The following is a 21989-nucleotide window of genomic DNA, read 5'->3' as shown; positions in this document are numbered from 1 at the left end:
GAGTTGATTATTAAGCAGATGTGTGAGTATATATCACATCATTACAAGTACAAATATCGCACAGTATGTACAGGTTCCACTCTGGCTTGTTAGCTTGTTGAAGAAACCGAGATTGTATATCCAACTTGAGTGATTTCAAAGAGAGGTCTCTACTCGAGCGCCATCGGAGTGCTTACAAGAGTTGCTGAAGTTACAGCAGTATGTTGTTTACTAATCACTCAAATTAACCAGTCGACAAGTACTCGGAATCGTACAAATACTTACATCCCCTACAGTACAAGAACAGTACAGTAAGTACTGTACTTGTTAGTATATAAAATGTTTTATGAGAAAATTAAAATTTCTTATCTTATCTTTTATCAGAAACTCTAAATATACAGAGAAAGTCTCAAAATTGGGGCTGTTCCAATGAAAATCACTTCTCATACAGTCCTAATGAGAACCTGATTGAAACGAGAATATATTGAAGATGGAAATAGTCCGAACTTTGTCTCCGGGTCGCTGAAGCGGTCACTTTTCGACATAATGTCCTGTCCACGATTGTATATGTACAGTGTACTGTACTCTTAGATGTCACTGATATAAGAAGGCCCCTCGATCATCCTATCCTTCCTCAGAGTTGACTTTTCTGTGGTACAGTAGCTTTTGTAAGGCTCAGGTTGGGATCTCCGAACAAACATGTACTCTTCTCCTGCTGAAAGGTCTCTGGTTTTAGACACGTACTTTTCCTCGGGTGACGGCATATGAGATTCAAGGTACCATCTCTTGGCCGAGTTGTACTGGTACTGGCGTATCTTGGTGAACGTGTTTGTCTGCGAGTTGTAGAGGTAAGTAAAGGCCCCATTATCAGCGGCTATTTTCACGTAGAAATGCGACTCTCTGCCAATATAGAGGTATTCCCAGTCACAGTCTCCACGAATATCGGCAGAGATCTCCAGAGTCTTGTGCACAGTGCGCTGTCGGTCTTCTTCCTGCGGTTTGGAAAAACTGCACATTAGGGAACGAGACTGCCGGTGGACGTAGAGACCCAGTAAGCTGCAGCCGGGAATATCGAGGAACAGAAACCGCTCGTTTTCGACCGTTCCGTAGGATGTTGCGTTGCTAGTTTCTCTCATCATGTGTGCAGGAATGATGGTTCTTGTACGCCAGCTGCTTGTATATGTACGCCGTTGGTGTGCAGCCTCAAACCAGCCCCAATAGTTATCTAAGGTGAATGATGATCGGAGCCATGGGGCTTATGGTGATATAAGTGCGAGCATTAATGGTAGACGTCTCATCATGATCATTACTTGTGCCAATAATGCTGTTCATTTACAGCATTATGCCTGACAAGCAGGTTGATTGTGAGTGTATAAACGGCAAGACTGCACCGAAAAGAATCCAAGCACTCATTCAACTGAATTCTGTCATAAATCTGCTACCGATGGCTAGGATCACTCCTGGAACACCACCAACTGACACCAAACCACGTCTTTGGCCTCGTCCCAGTTTTTCGTCGGCATTTCCACCTGGAAGTTCTTCCATCGCAGCCATATGTCGATGGCTTCCTTTTTCGTTCCTCCTCCTTTCTGGAGCGGCTCCCCAAACTTGATGACGAGGTCCTTACCCGAATCGTTGGGGTCTGGGAACCACGACGGATACAACCCTGGAGCACACTGCGAAAACTTACCCGACGGTTTGTTGAAGTACTCCACCGAGTCCAGAGCCCCGTTGAAGAAACACAGAGCGATCCCCAACTTGTAAAAGTTCACATTGAGGTAGTTTGGGGTCGATCTCGCGGTAGGAGGCTCTTTCTGAAGCGCTTCCAGCTGTGATTCGACATTGGCGTATTCAGGTCTCGGTTTCCCGAGTTTCAGAGACTCCAATGGGCTTTGAACACTGGGCATGGTAATGGATTCACGCGTACAAAGACGATTGGATATGATAAAGGTACTTGTACGAGTTGATGATGCGATTGATTTGATACTGGCACGCAAAATCTGTACCGGATGGTGCCTCGATGAACTTTATGTGGGTGCCTTGGGCTGCTTGAGTTTAGATTGTCTTTGTATTGTAGTTGGAGTTGTTGGGAATTACAGTTAGAGTATCCCAGATACTAACTATGGGGTTAGAATTCAGAGATAAGTTCAACTACAATACATACTGCACAGTAATTACAGTATCTAGGGACAGTCTGAAAGAGCAGAGAATAACCTGAAGTAACGAGATATTAATAGATGCGGGATCTGACATGGAATGGAAGAAACTCGTAATACGTCGGAAGGAATCTTTTGGGCTCTCTTGCCTCCGTGAGCTCTGTCTCATAGGTCTGACAGCGTTGTCTCAGTATATCGACTAATTATATCGATCAACCGAGACACACAATGTTACAGTATGTACTCGTACTGTACAACTTCCACTGCTCCTGGAAATGTGTACTGCGAATACCAACCAATACCGACCAATGCCAACAAATACCGGTTCAGTACGGTTCCCTATACACCACAGACCCAGACTCTACCCTACGGCGAATTTTTTTTTCGCGTTTCGCCGATATTATTGGCAAAATCTTGCCCCATCATGCTCCTACTGTCCTAAAAATGGATGCATATTTCACCAACGGACATCATAGTTAGAGGATTTTCGGTGTAAGCTGTGACCTCGTCTCCTCACGATCTGATAACTGCGAATACCCGTACTCGTACAAGTATCGCCTTTTTCTCCCGTATAGGGACCATGTAGGATGTCAGAAACTCGACAGTCATCAATTGTTGTCTTTCAGTGAGACATCCGGCAGTGCTTATGCTCAGTTTTTTTTTTTTTTTTTTTTTTTTTTTTTTTTTGACAATAATGTAAATCTTGTTGCGATAAGAGACGAAGAGATGATCTTAGGAGGAGACCGTAGAAGGCCGTCACGTGTAATCCAGCACGTGGTATACAGCCCTCTGAGTGCTCTCCAACGGCCGCCCAAAACGCGCTCTGCACGCGGCTCTGCCCTCTCAGGCATCCTCACCTCAGTCGCCGTCTAGTCACTCTGCACGTGGAGATATTGCCGCATAAAGAGGCGGTTCAAGGGTCGTTATCCGAGGTTTTATTTTTGAGAGTTTTTCCGAGGCGCAACAAGTGCCAAAGTCGAGCCAAATACAGCCGCGGACGCGCGCCATGCCTCAGGCTGTCGCCCCTCCAAGCCCCTGATGACACTAATCCGCTCCTTGGCAAAGTCCGTGGTCTCGGAGGTAGTGTGTCGGAGTATGCACCTTGACAGGTGGCTTGTGCATAGCTCCACTATTATCGAGGTTTAGGTTCTGCGGTCGAGGGTGCGGCAGCAGTATTACCGGTAATGACTGGTGCAAAAGTAGAGAATACAGGGCTATATATACTGTTTCATCAGGGGCGCACTTTCACCCGCGACACAACAACTGTGATAAACAGTCGCTTTTATGACCACCACAACTCGTACACTACATATTCACCACTGCTTGACAAACGCACCAACCCAACTTAACAACTTTAACATCGCCTCCTTGCTCAACTCACCACTCTCGGATTGCACCAGAATCTCTACTCCTTCCGCGCCCGTTCCACAATGAGAGCAGTGCTAGCGCTGGCAGCGGTGGCGACGTTGGCAGGTGCAGACACGTTGACGGTTTCCACCTTCCACTCGTCGCACGATTCGCATGGAACACAAAACCACACTTCAACCACGGTGCACACCAGCCGCCCGGTGATGCAGACATACACGGTCTCGTTGGACAAGACCACATTCACCACGGTGTTCAACTACTCGGCCCTCGCCACCGTCGTGCATAACAATATGTCGCAGGGCGGCGACCACAAAAAGGAGGGCAAGCAACACAATTCCACCATGGTGTTGGTCAAGCTGCCGGGCACCAACGTGACGGGAACAGACCCGGACAATGACGGCGACGTGGACTCATGGTCCGACGACGGCGACGAAGATTCAGGCTCGTCGCGCAACCTCAAGTACCTATGGCTCTTCTTCCTGCTGTTGCCTCTGGCCCTCGTATGCATCGTCATCTTTGCGTGTGTCAGGCGCCGCAGGACCAATGAGCGCCGCCTGCGACGGGCGTCGCTACGCAACCAGGCATTGCGCCTGGATCTCGGCTCGCAGAACATGACTGAGCCAAGTCAGGACATTTGGTACTCGGCGTTCTCGTTCCGCCACAGACAACGCAACAGACAACCGTCACGGGAGCAAAACGAGGACGAGGACAGAGACGAACCACTGCCGCTCTACGACGGCCACGACTCATCACCATCACCAGAGATGCGTCAGAGCACGCCTCCAGTGTACGATGAGGTGGTGGGCGACTCCAGCCCCGATGCCGCACACCGGAGAGAGTCGTTTGAGCTGCCGCGGCAGTCATACGAGCTGTCACGCCAAATGACGAATCCTCGGGTGTCGCGAGAACTTCGGCGGCTTTCAGAACAGCGGCAGAAACCACCAAACCAAAACAAGCATCCACAACGACTATCCAAGGGTCCCTCCATGCACTCGAAAGAGGTGACGGAGGAGGACGAAACGGACATTGATTATGAGCGGGGCTCAGACGAGGACTATTACATTGAAGGCGATATAGCGCGCCAGAGAGTCTGACGATATTTATTTATATATGCATGAGTATGACCTAGAAGGGGGGTTGGAGGCGGGGGGATGGTCCGAAGTGGAAAGACGTTGTAGATGACAAGAACGTGTATTTGTAGTTCGGGACTTCCGTGTTAAGCTGGTGTCGCATCCACTCGTATCATTGTATCAGCATTCCTTGTTAGGTTTCGATACGCGCTAAGGATAATAGCGCTCGTGATACACGATAAATCTTAGTCAGAAAGACAAAGAGTACACAGACAAGGGTAGCAGGTACAATACGGGCGGAATTGTAGTAAGACATGTCCTTATCCGGTATAGCACTTTTGTCGGTTGAGTTCTGGTACAATATTCATGTCTTCAGTAATCACCGAACATTCCAGCAACTAGAGCATATTTCTCGTTACCAGCGTATGTACTAAAGGCGTTACAAGCCCGAAACAAGTGCAATCGAAACCGCGAAGTTTCAGTGGTTATTTTGACACTAGTCTTTGGGAAGATTCGTTTAATTACTTACTGTAGACTCAAGTACATACGCCATCGATCAGTTATATAAATGCATTAATAAATATATCAGTAGGTCCTTGACTCTACAAGGCAGGAATCTGATGCAACAGTCTTTCACTAGGAACGACACCGAGCTGCAAAAAGTACCGGACGAGATTTCTGTCCGGATAGGCCACCAGGAAGCTCCAGAGCTCGTCACTGGACAGTTTGTCGACGTAATAGCCGGACCGGATGAGCCAGTTGGGCAGCAGGTCCATGTTGCTCCTGCTTTTCAGCAGGTCTTCTCCATTGGTAGCACGAAGAGCAGCGATCAGACAGGCAATTGTCGGCGGTCCAAAGTCGAGTTTGACAAGATGCTTGAAGTGGTCAGCGTCGATGGCAGCCTTGGAAATCACCTGGCTGAGGTTCTGGAACTTGAGGCCGCTCTTTTTGAGCAATGGTAGCAGATCTTTCTGTCGCTGTGTGGCGTCGACAGCTGCGTAGGTACTTGGAATGTAAGTGCCCGAGACTTCAACATCCAGACTCTCCAGCAGCTCTCTCGTCACAAACTTCCACTTGAGCTGCTCCACCGGCAGAGTGTATTTGGCTGGGGCTCTCTGGGCGATGTCAGTGTTGTCCTGTTGGGGTGGTGCCGGCGGATCCACCACCATGTCGTCAATATGGAATGTCTGAGGATGATGAATGTGGTTGTTGATGTCCTGGTCGATCTGCTCCTGTGTCATTTCCCCGGTCTGTCCATTTTGTTCCTGTTGCTCCTGTTGCTCCGGTTCTGCCGTAGCTGTGGTTTCTCTGGTCTCCACTCTTTCGGGCTCCTTCTTCTCAACCCAGTTGAGAAGCATGCTGGAGCGCAAAAATATGCACGTGGAGTTGAGCGCGGAGAAAATGGCCTTGTTGACGAGCACCAAGTCCGGGTTGGCCGACTCGACGAAAATCTGCTCTAGAATCTCCAGCGGAAGCCCGTCGAGAAAAGGTACGTGGTTGGGTTTTCGTTTCTTCCTCACTCGAAGATGTTTAGGAATCAGCATTCGGCGCTTCATATAGGTCACGGGCGGATGTCTTCTTGTCTTGCCAGTGGGTCGCGACGACGCCTGTTGTACTCCCACGAACCCCATGGCTGTGTGGTGTCGCGCCGCCACCGTGTGTATATATTTCAGTGTTGTCGGAAAGAAAAGATGATTTTTGTGCGTCTCAAATGCCCACTCCAAGCACGCCAACTATGTCCTGTCTTTACCCAAGAAAAAAAAAAGAAAAAAAAAAAAAAAAAAAAAAAACTTTGTCCGCTCTAGGAGTCAGGTTAGAGAATATGAAAAAAGGAACGCAGTGTACAAGTAGAGCGAGTGGAGGTAGGCCAGGGAAATATCGATGCTTGTAGCTGACAGCACTGACGAGTGATATTCAAGTCAATTCTCCTTTCGTGGAGCAGAACAAAATTTTACAGACTTTTGTTACCTGGGATATACTTGTATGTACAGTACATCCATCATTGTGCATCCTTATACTTGTAGTCGTACTCGTACCATCTCAACAAAGCACCATCTGCGACAGGAAGGGCAGAAAAGACGGTACTTGTGCAATAGGGGGCTTATGGAACTTGAATACTAGTACTCGTACTATACTACTTGTACAATAACATGACTAGAAAGAACTGAAATCGAGCACCTTCATATACCCACATGTGGTCCGCTTGGTATAGATGCGGCCCATATTCATTTTATTTAGTTGAACTAGTTGAGATTTTAGTTAACGAGAAAATTCACCTGGGGGTTCCTATTAGACCTTCCAGGGATTTTATCGACAAGAAATCACTACCATTTGAGAGACACAATTCAGGGGATTCACATTTGATACCTCGAATCGTCATATAACCCCCCAAAATCGTATTGTATACGTGTTTGCCAAATTATCCAACTACATATAGTTGAAACCTTAGTTGACATTTCTTAAGACTCTGAGACTCAATAACTTACCAACATCAACACCAACATCAACACCAACATCAACACCAACATCAACACCAACACGCCAACACTAACGTCAACAACCGAAAACTCACACCAACACCACATCAACACGCAACAACACACTGTTATTCTCCTTCAGCACGAACAACTAAATTTGTATCATTGCCCGCATTATAGCCCATCCGTCTTCCTCACTCGCACTTACTACAATGTATTTGTACTTTCACTGTACTTATCCTCTTTGCCAATTTCCCCCTCAATTTTTCAACCCAAACCTCGCTTACATGCGGGGATTTCAAGGTTAGGCGATATGGGTTATTTTTAAGAACGGCACGGGTGTGGCTGACATCTGTAAAACAAGCCTTTTGACATGGACCAAGCGATGAGGCGTGCGGTAGGTGCCTGGAGCGCTAGCGTCTGTTTTCGTCACGTGACCGGCGGTCGATTAAAATATATGCCTTTGTCTGTTGCGACTTGCCCTCGCTGTGTGCTCTGTTGCGTCTCCCGTCAATAATCACGCTCTGCGTATATTAGTTCGCGTGTGAGATTGACACGATAGTTTGTCTCCTATTCCAGACCCCTGTCAGAGGGACTCGCACAACAGGAGGAGTGGCCAGGAAAGATGGAGTGGAAAGGGTCCTCGGTCGATGAGTCAGCGGGATTTTTTTTTTTTTCGCGGTCACATGATTGGCCGCGGCGACAACGATATCCACCCTCGTCTTTTTCACTGCTCACATTCTCCGCGCTGTTGACGCAGGCCGCCTCGATGACCTTACATTCCAGTTAGAGTTGGAATGCACGCCGAGCGGGTTAGCATCGACCATCTAGATGGAGCGCAGAGGGTTTGGGTAGGCAAATGGGGCAGAGAAAGATGACAAAACTGAGCGGGCCCGCAGCTTTATATATTGCGCAACCCCAACAAACACCTCGTCACACCACAAACGTAGTTTTTACTTCCAAGTATCATCGCTCCCCACCCGCACTCCCTCAAACCGTAACTCTACTTACGCACAGTATCCCCAAAGTGTAACTCTATGGCGTAAATTATAACACCAGGAGGGTCCTCTTTTTCTCTACACCACTAATTTGTCGTCACCACCCCCCAAAAAATGAAACCAACTTCTATTCTCTCGCTATCCGCTCTCGCGGCCTCCGTGTCCGCCCTCGTGCCCATTGAGATTCGAGGCAACAAGTTTGTCAAGCCCGGCAACTCGTCTTCCGAGGATGAAATCTTCCAGGTGATTGGTATCGACTACCAGCCCGGTGGAGCGTCTGGCTACTCGGACTCGGCTGACTCGGACGCGCTGTCAGACGTGGACACGTGCCTTCGAGACGCGTACATTCTGCAGAAGCTGGGCGTTAACACCATCCGAGTCTACACCCTGTCTCCCTGGATCAACCACGATGAGTGCATGTCCATTCTCAACGGTGCCGGCATCTACGTGATTCTGGACGTCAACACTCCCCTGGGCGGCCAGTCGCTGAACCGAGACGACCCCAAGGGCTCTTACAACGCCGGTTACGTCAACCGAGTCTTCGGCTTCCTGGACGCCTTCATGGGCTACCCCAACGTGCTGGGCTTCTTCTCCGGTAACGAGGTCTTCAACAACAAGGAAAACGCCGAGACCGTGCCTCCCTACATCAAGGCTCTTCAGCGAGACATGAAGGCCTACATCTCCAACCATGGAGACCGGGATATCCCCGTCGGCTACTCTGCTGCCGATGATACCACCCTCGGTATTGCTGGATGGCAATACCTCGAGTGCGGCGACGAGGAGGTGCGATCCGACTTTTACGGCCTCAACACCTACCAGTGGTGCGGAGGCGCCACCTGGGACAACTCCGGCTACGGCACCATCAACTCCTCTTACGCTGACTCGGCCATCCCCCTCATCTTCTCCGAGTACGGCTGCAACAAGGTGCGACCCCGAACCTTTGACGAGGTCGACCAGGGTTTGTACGGCGGCCTCAAGGACACCTTCTCTGGAGGACTCATCTACGAGTACTCTGAGGAGGCCAACAACTACGGTCTGGTCGAAATTGACAGCGATGGTAACATTGAGCTCAAGGAGGACTACTACAACCTGCAGAAGGCCTACGCCAACATCTCCAAGCCCTCCGGCTCTGCCTCTTCTCTCGGATCCGAGCCCACCATCAAGCAGTGCAACTCTACTCTGATCAAGAAGACCGACCAGTCCTTCAACTCCACCACCGACCTGCCTCCTTCTCCCGTGCTCGACACCATCAAGTCTGGCTCTGGCAACAACAACGTTGGAAAGATTGTCGACATCCCTCAGAACCTCAAGACCAACTACACCATCAAGGACAAGGATGGTAACGAGATTAAGGACCCTACTGTGGTGATTGACGCCAAGAACCTGTTCAACGGCCACCCCAAGAAGCGAGCTGCCAAGCCCGATGCCTCCTCTTCCGCCTCTTCTGCTTCTGAGCCCTCCGCCACCTCGGCTGCCGCCTCCTCCTCCCCCTCTGCCTCCGCCTCTTCTACCGACAAGAAGAAGAACGGCGGTGTTGTCCAGACCGTCTCAATGATGGCTGTTCTTGGAGGTGTTGCCGTTGCTCTTCTTTAGGTGACGTAATTTTGTATTAATCTATTTTATTTAATTTGGACTCATACTGTAAATTAGCCATGTTTTGTTGAGATTTTGTTTAGTTAATGAGCCAGGGGTTAAAAACATTTTCAGACAAAAATATAGACAATCAGACGTTCCCATAAAGCTACCAATTCAAAATTTGTACCAATCGATAGACAAAGTGCAACTTCTAAACCGATAAGTGAAGCATCTAACCTTTCATATCGCAAATGATTCGATAATTCCGTCTTGGTGTCAAAAAGAAGTTACCGTTAGTTGGGAATTTAGTGGACATTAGTGGAGTGCAAGTACCATGAAGCTCCCCTGGTCCTTCACCGAACTGTTGTACAAGTACATATACAGTCCAAAAGAAAATCTCTCTCTTGTACTCAAACATATTATTCAGCGACAGATGACGGTGGACTAGCCGGTAATACTCAACATCTAAGGTCCAGTATCAACATGTACAGAAATAGTTCTTTAATGTCACCAGACTGTGTTTCCATCTCAAAGAACGTCACGCAGTCATAGTCATTGCGATTGGCAACGCGATATCAGATATAACTCCTTGATGTCACGCCCATGCAGCTGAGATCGCCTTACGCCTACCGAGTCACTGTTTACGCCACCAAAACCTGGTATCTTCCATTATGCTATGACTGTTGGACAAACCCCGATGCTACGAGCTCATCAAGGTGGAAGACGCGTCTGAATGGCCTGTAGTCGTCACGCCCCGACTGGGGGGTAAACGCATCCGTGGAACATCACCTTCACCAGACTTGAAACACACGATACGTCGAGATGTCGTACTGCATCTTGTCGTTGTTGTAAATCTTGTCGTACTTGCTGTGCAAAGGCCCGCGGCGTACAAGGAAGACGTTTGTCCAGTCGGTGCTGTAGATCATGTGGCTTCACAGCATGTATGGTGGCCCATTCCCATCACTCGGGAATAGTTTAGACATCCAAATAGTCCGCCGCCACCAACAGCTCCAAAGCCATCTCCGGGGGGATTTCAAACTCGGGAATGTCGCTCACCTGATCTTTATATTTCAAGCTGTAGTACAGATACTCGCACAGCTTTTCTGCCACGTCATGGGGAATGTCCTGTAGTGGGATCTTATTGTCCAGTGTTTCTCGAAAATGTCCGTCTCCCTGAACCATGGGTTTGAGCACCTTGGAGACACAGGCCGCCTCCTTGGTGATCCAGAACTCGTGTCCGTCGCTGGAAATAAGTCCCACGTATCCTTCCTGCGGTTGTTCTTCAGCGGACATATCGATGTGTAGGTGTAGAAGAAGCCAATGTTAAGGAGTAGAGAAGGTGTTGCAATTTAGCTGCATGCAGATGGGGAGTTAAGTAGAGAAAGTGGAATGGTGAGATGCAAACGGCATATATATGCTCGTAGGGAGAAATATGAGAAGTGGCATCGCCCATGTGACTGGTAGTAAAGATATTTGAAGAACTACCGCCAAAATTTATTGCATTTGTGGCGGCAATGGTGGTTATCTGTCTCAACTATCAACTCCTTGGAACTAACTAATCATCAAGTAAATTACTTAATAAAGCTAACTAAGAGTTGTTATTTCGGGTCATTCTATCTTCGTCAAAAGTGGAGGTTTTGAGCCCGGAAAAGCTTTAATCTACTCAGAATGTGACGAGAAATATACTATTCATACTCTACTTTCGGTAAATGCCACCGGCTATCCCCTCAACCCCATCCCTATATGTCCCCGTGTAAACCTAATCTCATGCAGATGCCAGCATGCACCAATATGTCTGTTGCAACTGCACTTGCACAAGTACACCAACACAATGGCATCTAATCCGGCATTGAGTGAGTACAATACGGTGGCTTTTTTTTCTCAGGCACTAACACAGAATGGGAGCAACTGGCGGGCAAGTTCTACTCCACCCACGAGTACGACTATGAGCTGGAACGAGACGGACGGGAAATCGACTTTGATTCGTCGGTGGTGGCTCTGGCACCTGGAGGAGGAGCGGTGGCGGTCACCGACGACGAGCACAAGCTCGTGGCCATGGGAAACGCAGCTCGTCAAATGTCGATAGGTGTGTTTTCGGGCTCGGGAAACCTGATTCGACGTCTGCCATGGGACATGGGGCGTATCCGAGGCCTAGGATGGACCACTGAGGGGGAGAAGCTGGTGGTCGTGAGCGACCAGGGCTCGGTGCGGGTCTACTACGACTTCCATGGCAACTTCAACCAGTTCAGTCTCGGTCTGGACGCTGAGACCGCTGGAGTCAAGGAAACCAAGTTTTGGAACAGCGGTTTTGTGTGTCTGCTCAACAATGGCCAATTTATTGGCGTACTCAGAGCCCATTCCGAGTCTCCAGTACCCCGCAAACTAGCCGAGCCCGTGACGGAAAAAATCCACTCGTGGTGCATCATCCCCCCAGAAGTCAGCATGAGCCGAGGAGTGGAGGTGGTGGCGTCAACAGAACAGGGACTGATGACTCTGGACTCGCTGGACTCCAGCACAAAGAAGTTTGACAAAAAGGCTGAGGTCCAGCCGGTGTTCAATGGCCTGACTGTCTCTCCCAGCGGCCACCATATGGCTCTGGTAGGAAACACTCACGTAACAATGGGAGACGTTTCACTGGACAGAATCTACGGCAAGTACGAGCTCGAGGAAAATGTGGACCAGCCGATCAGAACACTATGTTGGCTGGGAGAGGACGCTGTCGCTATTTCCTTTGGCGACGAAGTATCTCTGGTTGGCCGGGAGAACGGCTCTCAGCTCACCCTGTATTACAACGGGGACGGAGCGGTGGAGATCCGAGGAGAAGACGATGGCAGCATCCGAATTATGGGAAACAACTCGCATCACTTGTTTTCCCGAGTCTGCGACGCTGCATTATCCATCTTTCGAATTGGATCGGTAGCCCCAGCAGCCATTCTTCTCGACTGTGTGACCCACCTCGATAAGCAGTCTCCTAGAGCTTGGGAGAACCTGGAAATCATTGGCCCAGATCTCCAAACAGCCGTCGACAACTGTATTCTTGCTGCTGGAAATGAAGATTCTCCAAGTTTGCAGAAACGGTTGCTTCGGGCGGCTGCCTTTGGAAAGTCAGCTCTGGACATTTACAACAGCGAGAGATTCGTGCAGGTGTGCGATGATCTACGTGTTCTTAACTCTGTGCGGCAGTCGGAGGTTGGTCTTTGTCTCAGCTACCAACAGTACAAACTGCTGGGTCCCAAGAAACTCATTCAGCGACTGCTTCTACGAAACCTGCACCAGTTGTGTTTCAACATTGCTGGTGTGCTAAAGTACCCTGTTTCAGCCATCGAGGTTAACTGGGCCTGTTCAAAGATCTTTCACTCTCCCGAGTCCACCGACGAAGAGCTCTACAAAGCGATCATGAACCGGCTTAAGGACCGCCGAGGCGTTTCATTCTGCGAAATTGCGCGCCAGGCAGCTCAAGACGGACGAGTACGACTAGCCACCCAACTTACTGAGCAGGAAAAAGATGCGTACAAGCAGGTTCCCTTATTGATGGAACTGGGAGACGACCGACTTGCCCTAGAAAAGGCTGTGGAATGCCGATCTTACGATCTCATCACTCTGGTCCAGCTGCATTTACAAGATACTCTGTCTATGGCACAGCTCTACAAGCTTATTCGGGAGTTTCCCATTGCGTCGCATGTGTACGAAAACAATGCCAAGGTCAACAGCAAGGAGGCTCTCGAGCAGTACTATTACCAGTCTGATCGACAGACCGACTCGGCCAATTGTGTCTATCTCAACGCCCTAGGCCAGAACCTCAACTCCGAGAAACTCGAGGGCTTCAGAAAGGCTGCAAGTATGTACTCCGAGCATGGCTCAGTGGGCGACGCTGCGATCATCGAGGAGCAGTCCAAACTACTGAAGCTGCAGGAACAGCTAGAACGTGACTACGAGTGTAACTTCCTGGGTCTCTCAGTCACAGACACGATTCACAACTTGCTGGTGATGGGCCAGGCGTCTAAGGCTCTCAAAATCAAAACCGACTTCAAGATTTCCGAGCGTAAGTGGACATGGCTCAAGCTGAATGCATACGTTGAGCGTCGTGATTGGACCGGGTTGATGGAATTTGCCACTTCTCGACGGTCTCCTATTGGCTATGTACCCTTCTACGATGCCTGTATGGCAGCTGGTTCCAAGCGAAACGCCGCCGAATACATCACTATGACTGCTCTAGATGCTGACGTTGACGAGCGAGTGCAAATGGCTCTTAAGGCCGACGATGTGAGCAAGGCCGCTAAGGAGGCGTTTGGAGGCAAGCGAGGAGATCTTCTGGAGGAACTCGAGTCCAAGGCCTCGGGTGCCACCGTTGAAGAGATTCAGGGTATGATTGAGGAGCTGCGACTTGCTCAGAAGTAAGAGAACAAGTCCAGAGCTAACATGTATGATAATGATGATATGATAATGATTGAATACGCGGTTGTACTGGAATATGAAATGCAATAAATAAGTTGTGTAGACGTCTGGCTATAGACTGAGATGATGGAGCGGTAAGAGAGATTTGTGGTACAGTAGGTGGCCGTAATAACAGTGCTAAGATGTCATTCGCATTACTCGTTGTGTATCAGTGGATGGCAATGTTCATGATCAGTGCCGTAAACAGAAGAAGGCATCATTCGCGTTGCTCATGATGATTGCTTCTACTTATCGGCCTTGTAAGCCCCATCATTCACCGCTCCACTAGTACTGCTCTCCTCTCCAGTCATCCAAGCAGGCATCTTTCTATCATTAATGTCCCCCCTCATGGCCATTCTGTACACACCAGCGTACACATCCGTACCCTCCATCCGTAGCGTCACTTTCCGCGAGTTCCGGGTAATTCTAAACTCCACCATGCTTTGAGGATTCTCCGATCTGTACTGCAGAGGCTCGGTGATCTTTTTTGAGGTGAATTTCGCCGCAATTCTGTTGGCCTTGGAGTTGGCCACTTTGGCAGGCGGCTTTTTGACCATGGCCAGAGGCGACTGGTCGACTTCTCCGGTAGCAAAGACGGACCAGGAGCCCATGGATGCGGCTTTTCGGTTGTCCGAAAGAGTAGTCACCAGGGTATTGAAAGAACGAGTGGGGAGAGCGCTGGAACGGACCAAGGAGATAGGGTCAGCCACAGTAGTGACACTCTGAGTGACAGCATGCAAAACTGTTTGGGCGTAGACGTGATCCATGCTCAGATGAATCACGTGAGGCGAATGGTAGGGAAACACCAGGTACAGGGGCTTCAAACGAGCATCGTCATTGGCAGCGTCATATGGTTTGACACGAACCACAATGACAGGCAGCTCAGGATGACGCATGGCGTGCACGTGGCATCTAAAGGCAGGATAGATTGCCTCACTCATTCGCGTGGCAATGGTGCCAATGCTCAAATCAGGTACCTTCTCTTTACCGACAGAATCTTTCACTGTACTGTAGCTCCAAACCAGCATTTCTGGACGTTCAAAAACGTCTCCCCAAATGTCCAGTTGGGCCAGTTGCAGTAGATTGAGACCGGCATTCCAGTACTTTTGTCCCACGAGCTGCATGTATGCCTTTCGAGACTGCACTCCTTCAGTCAGTTCTTTACGAGCATCGTCCATGATCTTTTCGTACTTGGGACCACCTCGAGCCACAATAACGCCTTCCTCCACTTCATCAATCCCCTCATCGGCCTCAGCGTCGTCCTCGTCGTCTGAGAGCGCGTCCAAGTCGAATAAATAGTCGTCCTGAGAGTTGATGGCCACCAGCGGCAGACAGTCTTTAGACCCCAGCCACAGCTGAGTCAGGTTGTACAGCGTGTTGTGAGAACACTTGTTGAGCGCGTTTCGTCGCAAATTCGTGGTCTGCTTCAGGACCATCTGGTCCCTTAACGTGCCATTGAACTTCATGGTGTATCTTGTGTTGTGTTCGCGTCTCCATCGCATCGCGACCTGCATGCTGGAAGACTATGTCAACATTGGAGATCACGTGATTTCGGGATCCGGGAAAACATCCCCTAGAGAGCTGAGTTTGAAAATACGGTAAGCTAGAGACGGATATCTCGTTGGTTGTAGTGTGTGATTCTCTTCACAAAGGTGATATATATGTTTGTAGCGGTTTTTAGGGCGTGATATCTTGCCTTCTATACACTACATCGTTTTCCGTTATATACTGTCCTGAATTGGAAGTCAATTAGGGGAAAAAGATAGCGTAAGAATCTCCCAGACGAAATCTACATAATGGTTCTCTCAGCTCTGTTCTATGATCACTATGTCTTGTTTCCACACTCCAAAACGCACGATTTCGGTGTGGCTGACTAATCAAGCAAACATACACGCAAGAAAAGTGTCCAAGAGTAGTGAAACGAGCTTCAGGATAAGAACTGTTGATTTTTTAATAAAATTACTTGCAATTTTCTCCCATATTAGATGTTTACTCGTTTACCAATATCACTTCCAAACCGGGGCATCAGTCTTTTTAAGGTTTGGAAGGCAAAAAAAAATATGCATGATATGGAAATTTTCCTGGACCGATTTCGATTTCCATTTACACCCTTTACACCACACAACTACGTTTCAAAAAAATGGTTCGAGACACAAAAGACAAGGTGGACAAGGGCAAGACGGATTTGTTTGTGCGGTCCATCCCTCTGGAGGTGACGAACGAGGAGCTGGCGGACTTTTTCTCACAGGACTTCCCCGTGAAGCATGCCGTGGTGGTGACCAATGCTGCGACCAAGGAGTCCAAGGGGTTCGGGTTTGTGTCTTTCACGACCGAGGAGGATGCTGCGGAGGCGCTGCTCAAGTGCCGAAAGCAGAAGCTCAAGGGCAAGATTCTTCAGATCGAGTTTGCCAAGCCTCGAGAGCGAAAGACCAGAGAGGACCGGCCGTTTGAGAGCAGTGGAGACAACAATACTTCTGTGGAGAAGCGAAAGCCGCGACTAATTGTGCGAAACCTGCCGTGGTCGGTGCGGGAGCCCCAGGATCTGATCAAGGTGTTTTCCAAGTACGGCAAGGTGGTCGATGCGTTTATTCCCCGAGGAGCTGGAGGCAAGATGAGTGGGTTTGGATTTGTGACCATGAGCAAAAAGCAGCATGCTGACAAGGCTGTGGCCGAAAGCAAGGGTCTTGAGATTGACGGGCGAACTGTTACCGTTGACTTTGCCATTCAGAAGGACAAGTGGCTGAAACATAAGGACGGAGAAGAGGTCGAGGACGAGGAGTATGACGACGACGAGGACGAGGTCAAGGACGAGGTCAAGGACGAGGACGTGGATACTGAGGTCAAGGATGAGGTCAAGGAGGAAGATCTCGATCTGGATGAGTCCAATGCCGATGTTGCCGAGGGTGACGATGATGACGAAGACGAGATTGAGGTGGATGAGGAGGAGGAAGAGGAGGAGGATGATACTCCCAAGGTCAAGGCCCAATCCAACTCCTCGACCGTTTTTGTGCGAAACATTCCTTACGATGCCACAGCAGAGTCCCTCAAGGAGCACTTTGAGAACTTTGGTGCTGTTCGATACGCTCTTCCTGTCATTGACAAGACCACGGGCCAGCCCCGAGGAACTGCCTTTGTTGCGTTCGAATCATCCGACGACTGCGACAAGTGTGTTGAGCGAGCTCCTGCTGCAGCCACCACTTCTCTGCTTGTTGCTGATGATACCGACCCTCGGTACGTGTTTGAGGGCCGAATTCTGGCCGTCACTCAGGCTGTCCAGCGAGAAACCGCCAACAAGCTGTCTGAACACAATTCGAAAAAGCGAGCCGAGGCTCTGGGTAAGCTGCCCAAGGAGAAAGATCGACGAAACGTCTTCCTGATCAACGAGGGTCGAATCGGCGAGAACACTGCTCTGGGTATGACTCTGCCCAAGGCCGACATGGAGCTGCGACAAAAGTCATACGACCAGCGAAAGAAACAGCTGAACGGCAACCCCAGTCTGCACGTGTCCCTGACTCGTCTGGCTCTGCGAAACCTGCCCCGAGCTCTCAACGCGAAGGGTCTTAAGGCTCTGGGTCGAAAGGCCGTGGTGCAATTTGCCACTGAAGCCAAGGAGGGTGCTCGACAGCCTCTGTCCAAGGAGGAGGCTATTCGGTCGACCAAGGCTCGAACCGAAGAGGCTGCCAAGTCCAAGCATGGAGTGGTCCGACAGGCAAAGGTGATTATGGAGCAGAAGGAGAGCGGAGAGCTGGGCCGATCTCGAGGATATGGTTTCCTGGAGTTCCGAGACCACAAGGCTGCTCTCATGGCGCTGCGATGGCTGAACGCTCACGAGGTGTCTACTGAGGAGGTTCTTGAGGGCTACGAGGAGAACGAGCGAAAACACGTTGATCTTACTGGTTCTTCGCGACGTCACCTGGTGGCTGAGTTTGCAATTGAGAACGCACAGGTTGTCAAGCGACGAAAGGAGACTATGGCTCGAATCAACATGCAGAAGAAGCGACATCGGGACGACGAGGGAGGAGCGGACGAGGGTTCTTCCGAACACAAGCGACCCCGACGAGAGGGAGACCGAAGAGACCGAGGAGACCGAAGAGACCGAGGAGATCGAAAAGACCGAAAGGGTGACCGAAAGGGCAAGGGGGGAGACAAGAAGGATGAGTCTCGACAGCCTGAAAAGGACAAGAACCTGGAGCTCGGAAAGCTCATTGGACAGAAGCGAATGCGAAAGAAGAAGGGAGGAAAGTAAGCGTTCCTTCAAGTTTGAAGGAAACAAACAGTGTTGTTGATAGACTAATTAACACCGTAGAGCAGTGGAGTATGGGCTCGCTGCTTCTGCATTAGTATGATAATATAGAAAATGAATGCCTAAAGTCTATGAACGAGTAGGGTGACAGAGAACTAGAGATGCAACAAAAGTACATTATGCACAGTATATACTGTAGTACAGTACATACAGTAGTATGTCTCGCTCCAAGGGGCAAAAAGAAAAGCCCGACGTGGGGCTTGAACCCACAGCCTTGAGATATTCTCAAATCTGAAATACAATGGACTAAGAGTCTCACGCTCTACCGATTGAGCTAGCCAGGCGGTGAAAAAGTGCGAAACTTTGGTCAAGGGTATCGAAAAGGTGTTTAGTCAGCGGGGGAAAAGGAGGAGAACGCAAAAATGCGAGAACACGATGGTTATGTGCTTTTCTGAACACCCTAACCCGGGTCCTATGTGCGGGTATAGCATATAGGCTTCAAGTAGCTGAAATGTATTTCCCTAGAATAAAAAAAATGGCCAAGAAGCTCTAGACTCAAGGACTGAAGCGAAATTGCTCATTCGCGATCCATTCACTAGTGTAAAGTCATTCTCACGGCGCGATCGATGGGCCGAGTTTCGGGGTATGAGTTGTCGTGAGTAATATAGTTAGAAATTAGAATAACAGCTTAGATCCATCAATTAAATTCAACAAAGTTACTTATATTTCTCAGGTAAAAATAGTTTTTACAATCAACGTGTCTCTGGGCAAAGATGGCCAGAAAGAGCGGACTATTCACGTCGTAAAGCCATTCCATCGATTACCGACAGTGATCATCACCCAGATGCCAGATACTCTACATTTTTCGACCCCGCTGTCATAGCTCCTTTGTAAGGGTGACTTTAGCGGAGATTAAATGCTATAAAATGACAGTGGCAATGATAAGGAGTGTAGGGCTGCTGGAGCAAAGGGATGTATATAGTGGTATCAGATAGAGTCTTCCAGAGCAGTGGAATTCACTTGTTTGATCCAGATGTCAAAATCAGGCGAGTGAAGTCGACAGTGTACGCAATTACTACTTCAGCAGTCAGCAACGACGATGTGTATTATAGAGAGTGCTGATTGTAGTCACAGTGCGCAGAACCAATACTCTGGAGGGATCCAAAGGGCCAGTTACAAAACAGCACCCAGTGTATATCCAATCAGGCTATTCGTGGCCTCGATATTATTATCGCTTAGATCTCGTCTAGAGCGTTTCCCCCCCCCCCCCCCCCCCCCCCCCCCGGTGGGTCGAATTCTTTTTTGTTCTTTTTTTATTCTGTTTTAGTTCTATCGACAGGTCAAAATTACATGTTGGGACGGATGAGGATAACGAACTCTATCGAATAGAGTTGATTAGGGGTGCACTCGGTGACGCTAAGAGAAGTGGTAAACAGGACCCAGGTTCAAGCCGCCACAATAACACCACCACCACCGCCACAACAACCACCATGTCTCTGTTTTCGGCGGCCACTACAGCCGTGGAGCGAACGGGCTATGGCTCGCGCTACGACCACATTTTCGACATGTTCCATCCCATAGACGGCCGGATTCCCGCAGTTTGCTACAAGCGGCTTTTGGAGACCATCAACGTTTCGGGCGAAGACAAGGACCGGCTGGCGACGCTGGCAGGATCGATTCTGGAGGGCGGCGACGGCAGCGGAGGCATTCTCACATCGTCCTTCACTCGCGAGTCGTGGCGAGCAGCCCTGTTGCTGGCCAATGTGGCGCAGGATGGCCTGCCGTTCGACGACCCATCGCAGCTCGTCAACGTGGACACTCTGACGCCAATGGACTTTTCCGAGGAGGGCGAGCGGTCTAGCATCAACTTTAGCGCCTCGACAACCGGTAGATCACAGACGCCACTGTTTGGAGATGATCTCGACGACCATAGCATCCAGAGCAGCAGAAGTGAGAGCATCATCCACAACAACGGACACAGCAGGGGCCACAGTGCTCTGGACTGGAACCCGGAGGAACAGGAGGCTCTACAACAGTCACAGCTGTCGCAATCGCAGCTGTCCCGCTCTACAACCCCACCTCCTCTCAACCCCCAGGCCCTGGTTCCCGAGTCCGAGTCTGGAGTATGGACTGCCCCTCCACGACCCGATTTCGCACCCAACAAGGCCGACTCAGTGACACTGGCTATTGTGCCCGAACGCGAGGGCATGTTTTTGTTCCGTCACGTCAACTACTCAATCTCTTCAGTGTCGGGAACAGACCGCATCACGGTCATCCGACGGTACTCGGACTTTTCCTGGCTGCAAGACTATCTTCTGAAGAAGTACTGTTTTCGACAGGTGCCACTTTTGCCGCCCAAGCGACTGGCTGTCAACGGTCATTATCTGTCCTCCGACAACTACTTTTTGGAACGTCGACGACGAGGTCTGACTCGGTTCATTAACCAAGTTCTTCGGCACCCCGTGCTGGGCCAGGATGAGGCAGTGCGAACTTTTGTCACCCTGCGAAACGATATCAGCGGCTGGAAAAAGAGTGTGTTCAACACCGCCCGAGAAGAGTTCAACGGACGAACGATTGATCCAAAGTTTGTGCAACAGTGGGATGAGCAGCAGGCGACTGCTCTATGGGCCGGTCTCATTGTTGAGCTGGACAGATCGCACGACTCCGTGGTTCAGCTGTGTGTTCTTCTGGACCGAGTGGCTAAACGACAAGAGGCCCAGGCTGTTGACAGCGCCAAAATCGCATACAACCTTGGCGCAGCTCTTCCTCCCTCCGCCCGCGTGCTCTACTCTGTCGCCGATGACGGGTGCGTCCAGCAGATCACTCGGGGTCTCAGTCGGGCTTCGGCACGCATTGAAACCGACTGCCAGCTTCAGCAGGACGAGGCACGAGGTTCGCAGGTGGGAGTGCTTGAAGAGGCCAAAAAGTACCGGGAGGCGCTGGGCTCGATGCGGGAACTGTTTGACCGGTTGGAAAAGTACGGAGGCAACAACATCCCGCTGCTGGAGAAGCGGATCCAGCAGAACCAGGGCCGTGTGACTCTGGCCCGGCAGAGAAAGGCGCTCATGTCGGAGATTGAGAAGCTGGACCGCGCCATCAAGATGGACACCGAGATGATTGCGGCCCACAAGAACCGAACGTGGCTGATCAGGGAGTGCATTACGGAGGAGATTGGCCTGTTCCAGAAGACGCAGTTGCAGATATCCAAGCTGCTGCAGGAGTTTTGCGTGGACAAGATCAAGTACGCTGAGCTGTATTCGGACAACTGGGGAGGGCTGGATAATGATGTTATGGATTTGCCAGTCTAACCGTATATGACCATCTACTGGAGAGCGTAAGCAAGATGAGAGCATGATATTCAGGGGAACCGTACGTACTAAAGCAGAGTACCTACCATTTGCTATAGCTATTTACATCTATTTTATTTTAATATGACTATTGGGTGTTTTCAGATCTGGCTATCACCAAATATTGGACGGTGGCACAAGTATCGTACATGGCAGCAAAACAATGCGACCAGAAGGACAGCGTATTGTTGAATAATAACCGCGAAAAATAGTTGACCACGCTGATTATTATATCATGTGACTCTTTTCGGATGTAATCAAACAGTCGCTATGGTGACATCGGTTGGTACGATAGCCATACGGCGGCATCCAAAGAGCTAGAATTGCCGAGGTTTTTTTGAT

The 21989-nt window shown here is 49.8% G+C and overlaps 12 protein-coding genes and 1 non-coding gene across 13 annotated transcripts; 7 read left to right on the top strand and 6 right to left on the bottom strand.

The window, feature by feature from the left end:
- Positions 1–566: 566 nt before the first annotated feature.
- On the bottom strand, positions 567–1118 carry YALI1_A03907g (uncharacterized protein; the record flags this gene model as incomplete). The annotated part of the gene is made up of 1 exon (XM_499734.3): positions 567–1118. The coding sequence occupies one exon, from the start codon at positions 1116–1118 to the stop codon at positions 567–569; it is 552 nt and encodes a 183-aa protein (XP_499734.2).
- A 315-nt stretch (positions 1119–1433) lies between these two features.
- On the bottom strand, positions 1434–1886 carry YALI1_A03900g (uncharacterized protein; the record flags this gene model as incomplete). Its single annotated transcript, XM_066094001.2, has 1 exon — positions 1434–1886. One exon carries the CDS (start codon positions 1884–1886, stop codon positions 1434–1436), a length of 453 nt encoding a protein of 150 aa, XP_065950073.1.
- A 1679-nt stretch (positions 1887–3565) lies between these two features.
- Positions 3566–4597, top strand: YALI1_A03883g (uncharacterized protein; the record flags this gene model as incomplete). The annotated part of the gene is made up of 1 exon (XM_499733.2): positions 3566–4597. One exon carries the CDS (start codon positions 3566–3568, stop codon positions 4595–4597), a length of 1032 nt encoding a protein of 343 aa, XP_499733.2.
- Positions 4598–5175: 578 nt separating this feature from the next.
- Positions 5176–6204, bottom strand: YALI1_A03857g (uncharacterized protein; the record flags this gene model as incomplete). The annotated part of the gene is made up of 1 exon (XM_499732.3): positions 5176–6204. One exon carries the CDS (start codon positions 6202–6204, stop codon positions 5176–5178), a length of 1029 nt encoding a protein of 342 aa, XP_499732.1.
- Positions 6205–7423: 1219 nt separating this feature from the next.
- On the top strand, positions 7424–7840 carry YALI1_A03842g (uncharacterized protein; the record flags this gene model as incomplete). Its single annotated transcript, XM_068281625.1, has 2 exons — positions 7424–7552; positions 7613–7840. The coding sequence occupies 2 exons, from the start codon at positions 7424–7426 to the stop codon at positions 7838–7840; spliced, it is 357 nt and encodes a 118-aa protein (XP_068137726.1).
- Positions 7841–8162: 322 nt separating this feature from the next.
- Positions 8163–9641, top strand: YALI1_A03837g (uncharacterized protein; the record flags this gene model as incomplete). The annotated part of the gene is made up of 1 exon (XM_499730.3): positions 8163–9641. The coding sequence occupies one exon, from the start codon at positions 8163–8165 to the stop codon at positions 9639–9641; it is 1479 nt and encodes a 492-aa protein (XP_499730.1).
- Positions 9642–10226: 585 nt separating this feature from the next.
- On the top strand, positions 10227–10597 carry YALI1_A03815g (uncharacterized protein; the record flags this gene model as incomplete). Its single annotated transcript, XM_068281624.1, has 2 exons — positions 10227–10305; positions 10368–10597. The coding sequence occupies 2 exons, from the start codon at positions 10227–10229 to the stop codon at positions 10595–10597; spliced, it is 309 nt and encodes a 102-aa protein (XP_068137725.1).
- Position 10598: 1 nt separating this feature from the next.
- Positions 10599–10916, bottom strand: YALI1_A03809g (uncharacterized protein; the record flags this gene model as incomplete). The annotated part of the gene is made up of 1 exon (XM_499729.3): positions 10599–10916. One exon carries the CDS (start codon positions 10914–10916, stop codon positions 10599–10601), a length of 318 nt encoding a protein of 105 aa, XP_499729.1.
- Positions 10917–11454: 538 nt separating this feature from the next.
- Positions 11455–14021, top strand: YALI1_A03803g (uncharacterized protein; the record flags this gene model as incomplete). The annotated part of the gene is made up of 2 exons (XM_499728.3): positions 11455–11476; positions 11521–14021. 2 exons carry the CDS (start codon positions 11455–11457, stop codon positions 14019–14021), a joined length of 2523 nt encoding a protein of 840 aa, XP_499728.3.
- Positions 14022–14302: 281 nt separating this feature from the next.
- YALI1_A03763g (uncharacterized protein) lies at positions 14303–15571 on the bottom strand (the record flags this gene model as incomplete). The annotated part of the gene is made up of 1 exon (XM_499727.3): positions 14303–15571. One exon carries the CDS (start codon positions 15569–15571, stop codon positions 14303–14305), a length of 1269 nt encoding a protein of 422 aa, XP_499727.3.
- Positions 15572–16197: 626 nt separating this feature from the next.
- On the top strand, positions 16198–18303 carry YALI1_A03757g (uncharacterized protein; the record flags this gene model as incomplete). Its single annotated transcript, XM_499726.2, has 1 exon — positions 16198–18303. One exon carries the CDS (start codon positions 16198–16200, stop codon positions 18301–18303), a length of 2106 nt encoding a protein of 701 aa, XP_499726.1.
- A 242-nt stretch (positions 18304–18545) lies between these two features.
- On the bottom strand, positions 18546–18644 carry YALI1_A03732r. The gene has a single exon. It is a non-coding gene; the product is annotated as a tRNA-Lys (tRNA).
- A 1146-nt stretch (positions 18645–19790) lies between these two features.
- YALI1_A03721g (uncharacterized protein) lies at positions 19791–21608 on the top strand (the record flags this gene model as incomplete). The annotated part of the gene is made up of 1 exon (XM_499725.3): positions 19791–21608. One exon carries the CDS (start codon positions 19791–19793, stop codon positions 21606–21608), a length of 1818 nt encoding a protein of 605 aa, XP_499725.1.
- Between the last annotated feature and the right edge of the window lie 381 nt (positions 21609–21989).

Source organism: Yarrowia lipolytica, chromosome 1A (assembly GCF_001761485.1).
Source record: "Yarrowia lipolytica chromosome 1A, complete sequence".
Lineage (NCBI taxonomy): Eukaryota > Fungi > Ascomycota > Dipodascomycetes > Dipodascales > Yarrowia > Yarrowia lipolytica.
The sequence above is the reverse complement of the archived record's forward strand: the minus strand, read 5'-3'. Positions and strand labels throughout refer to the sequence as shown.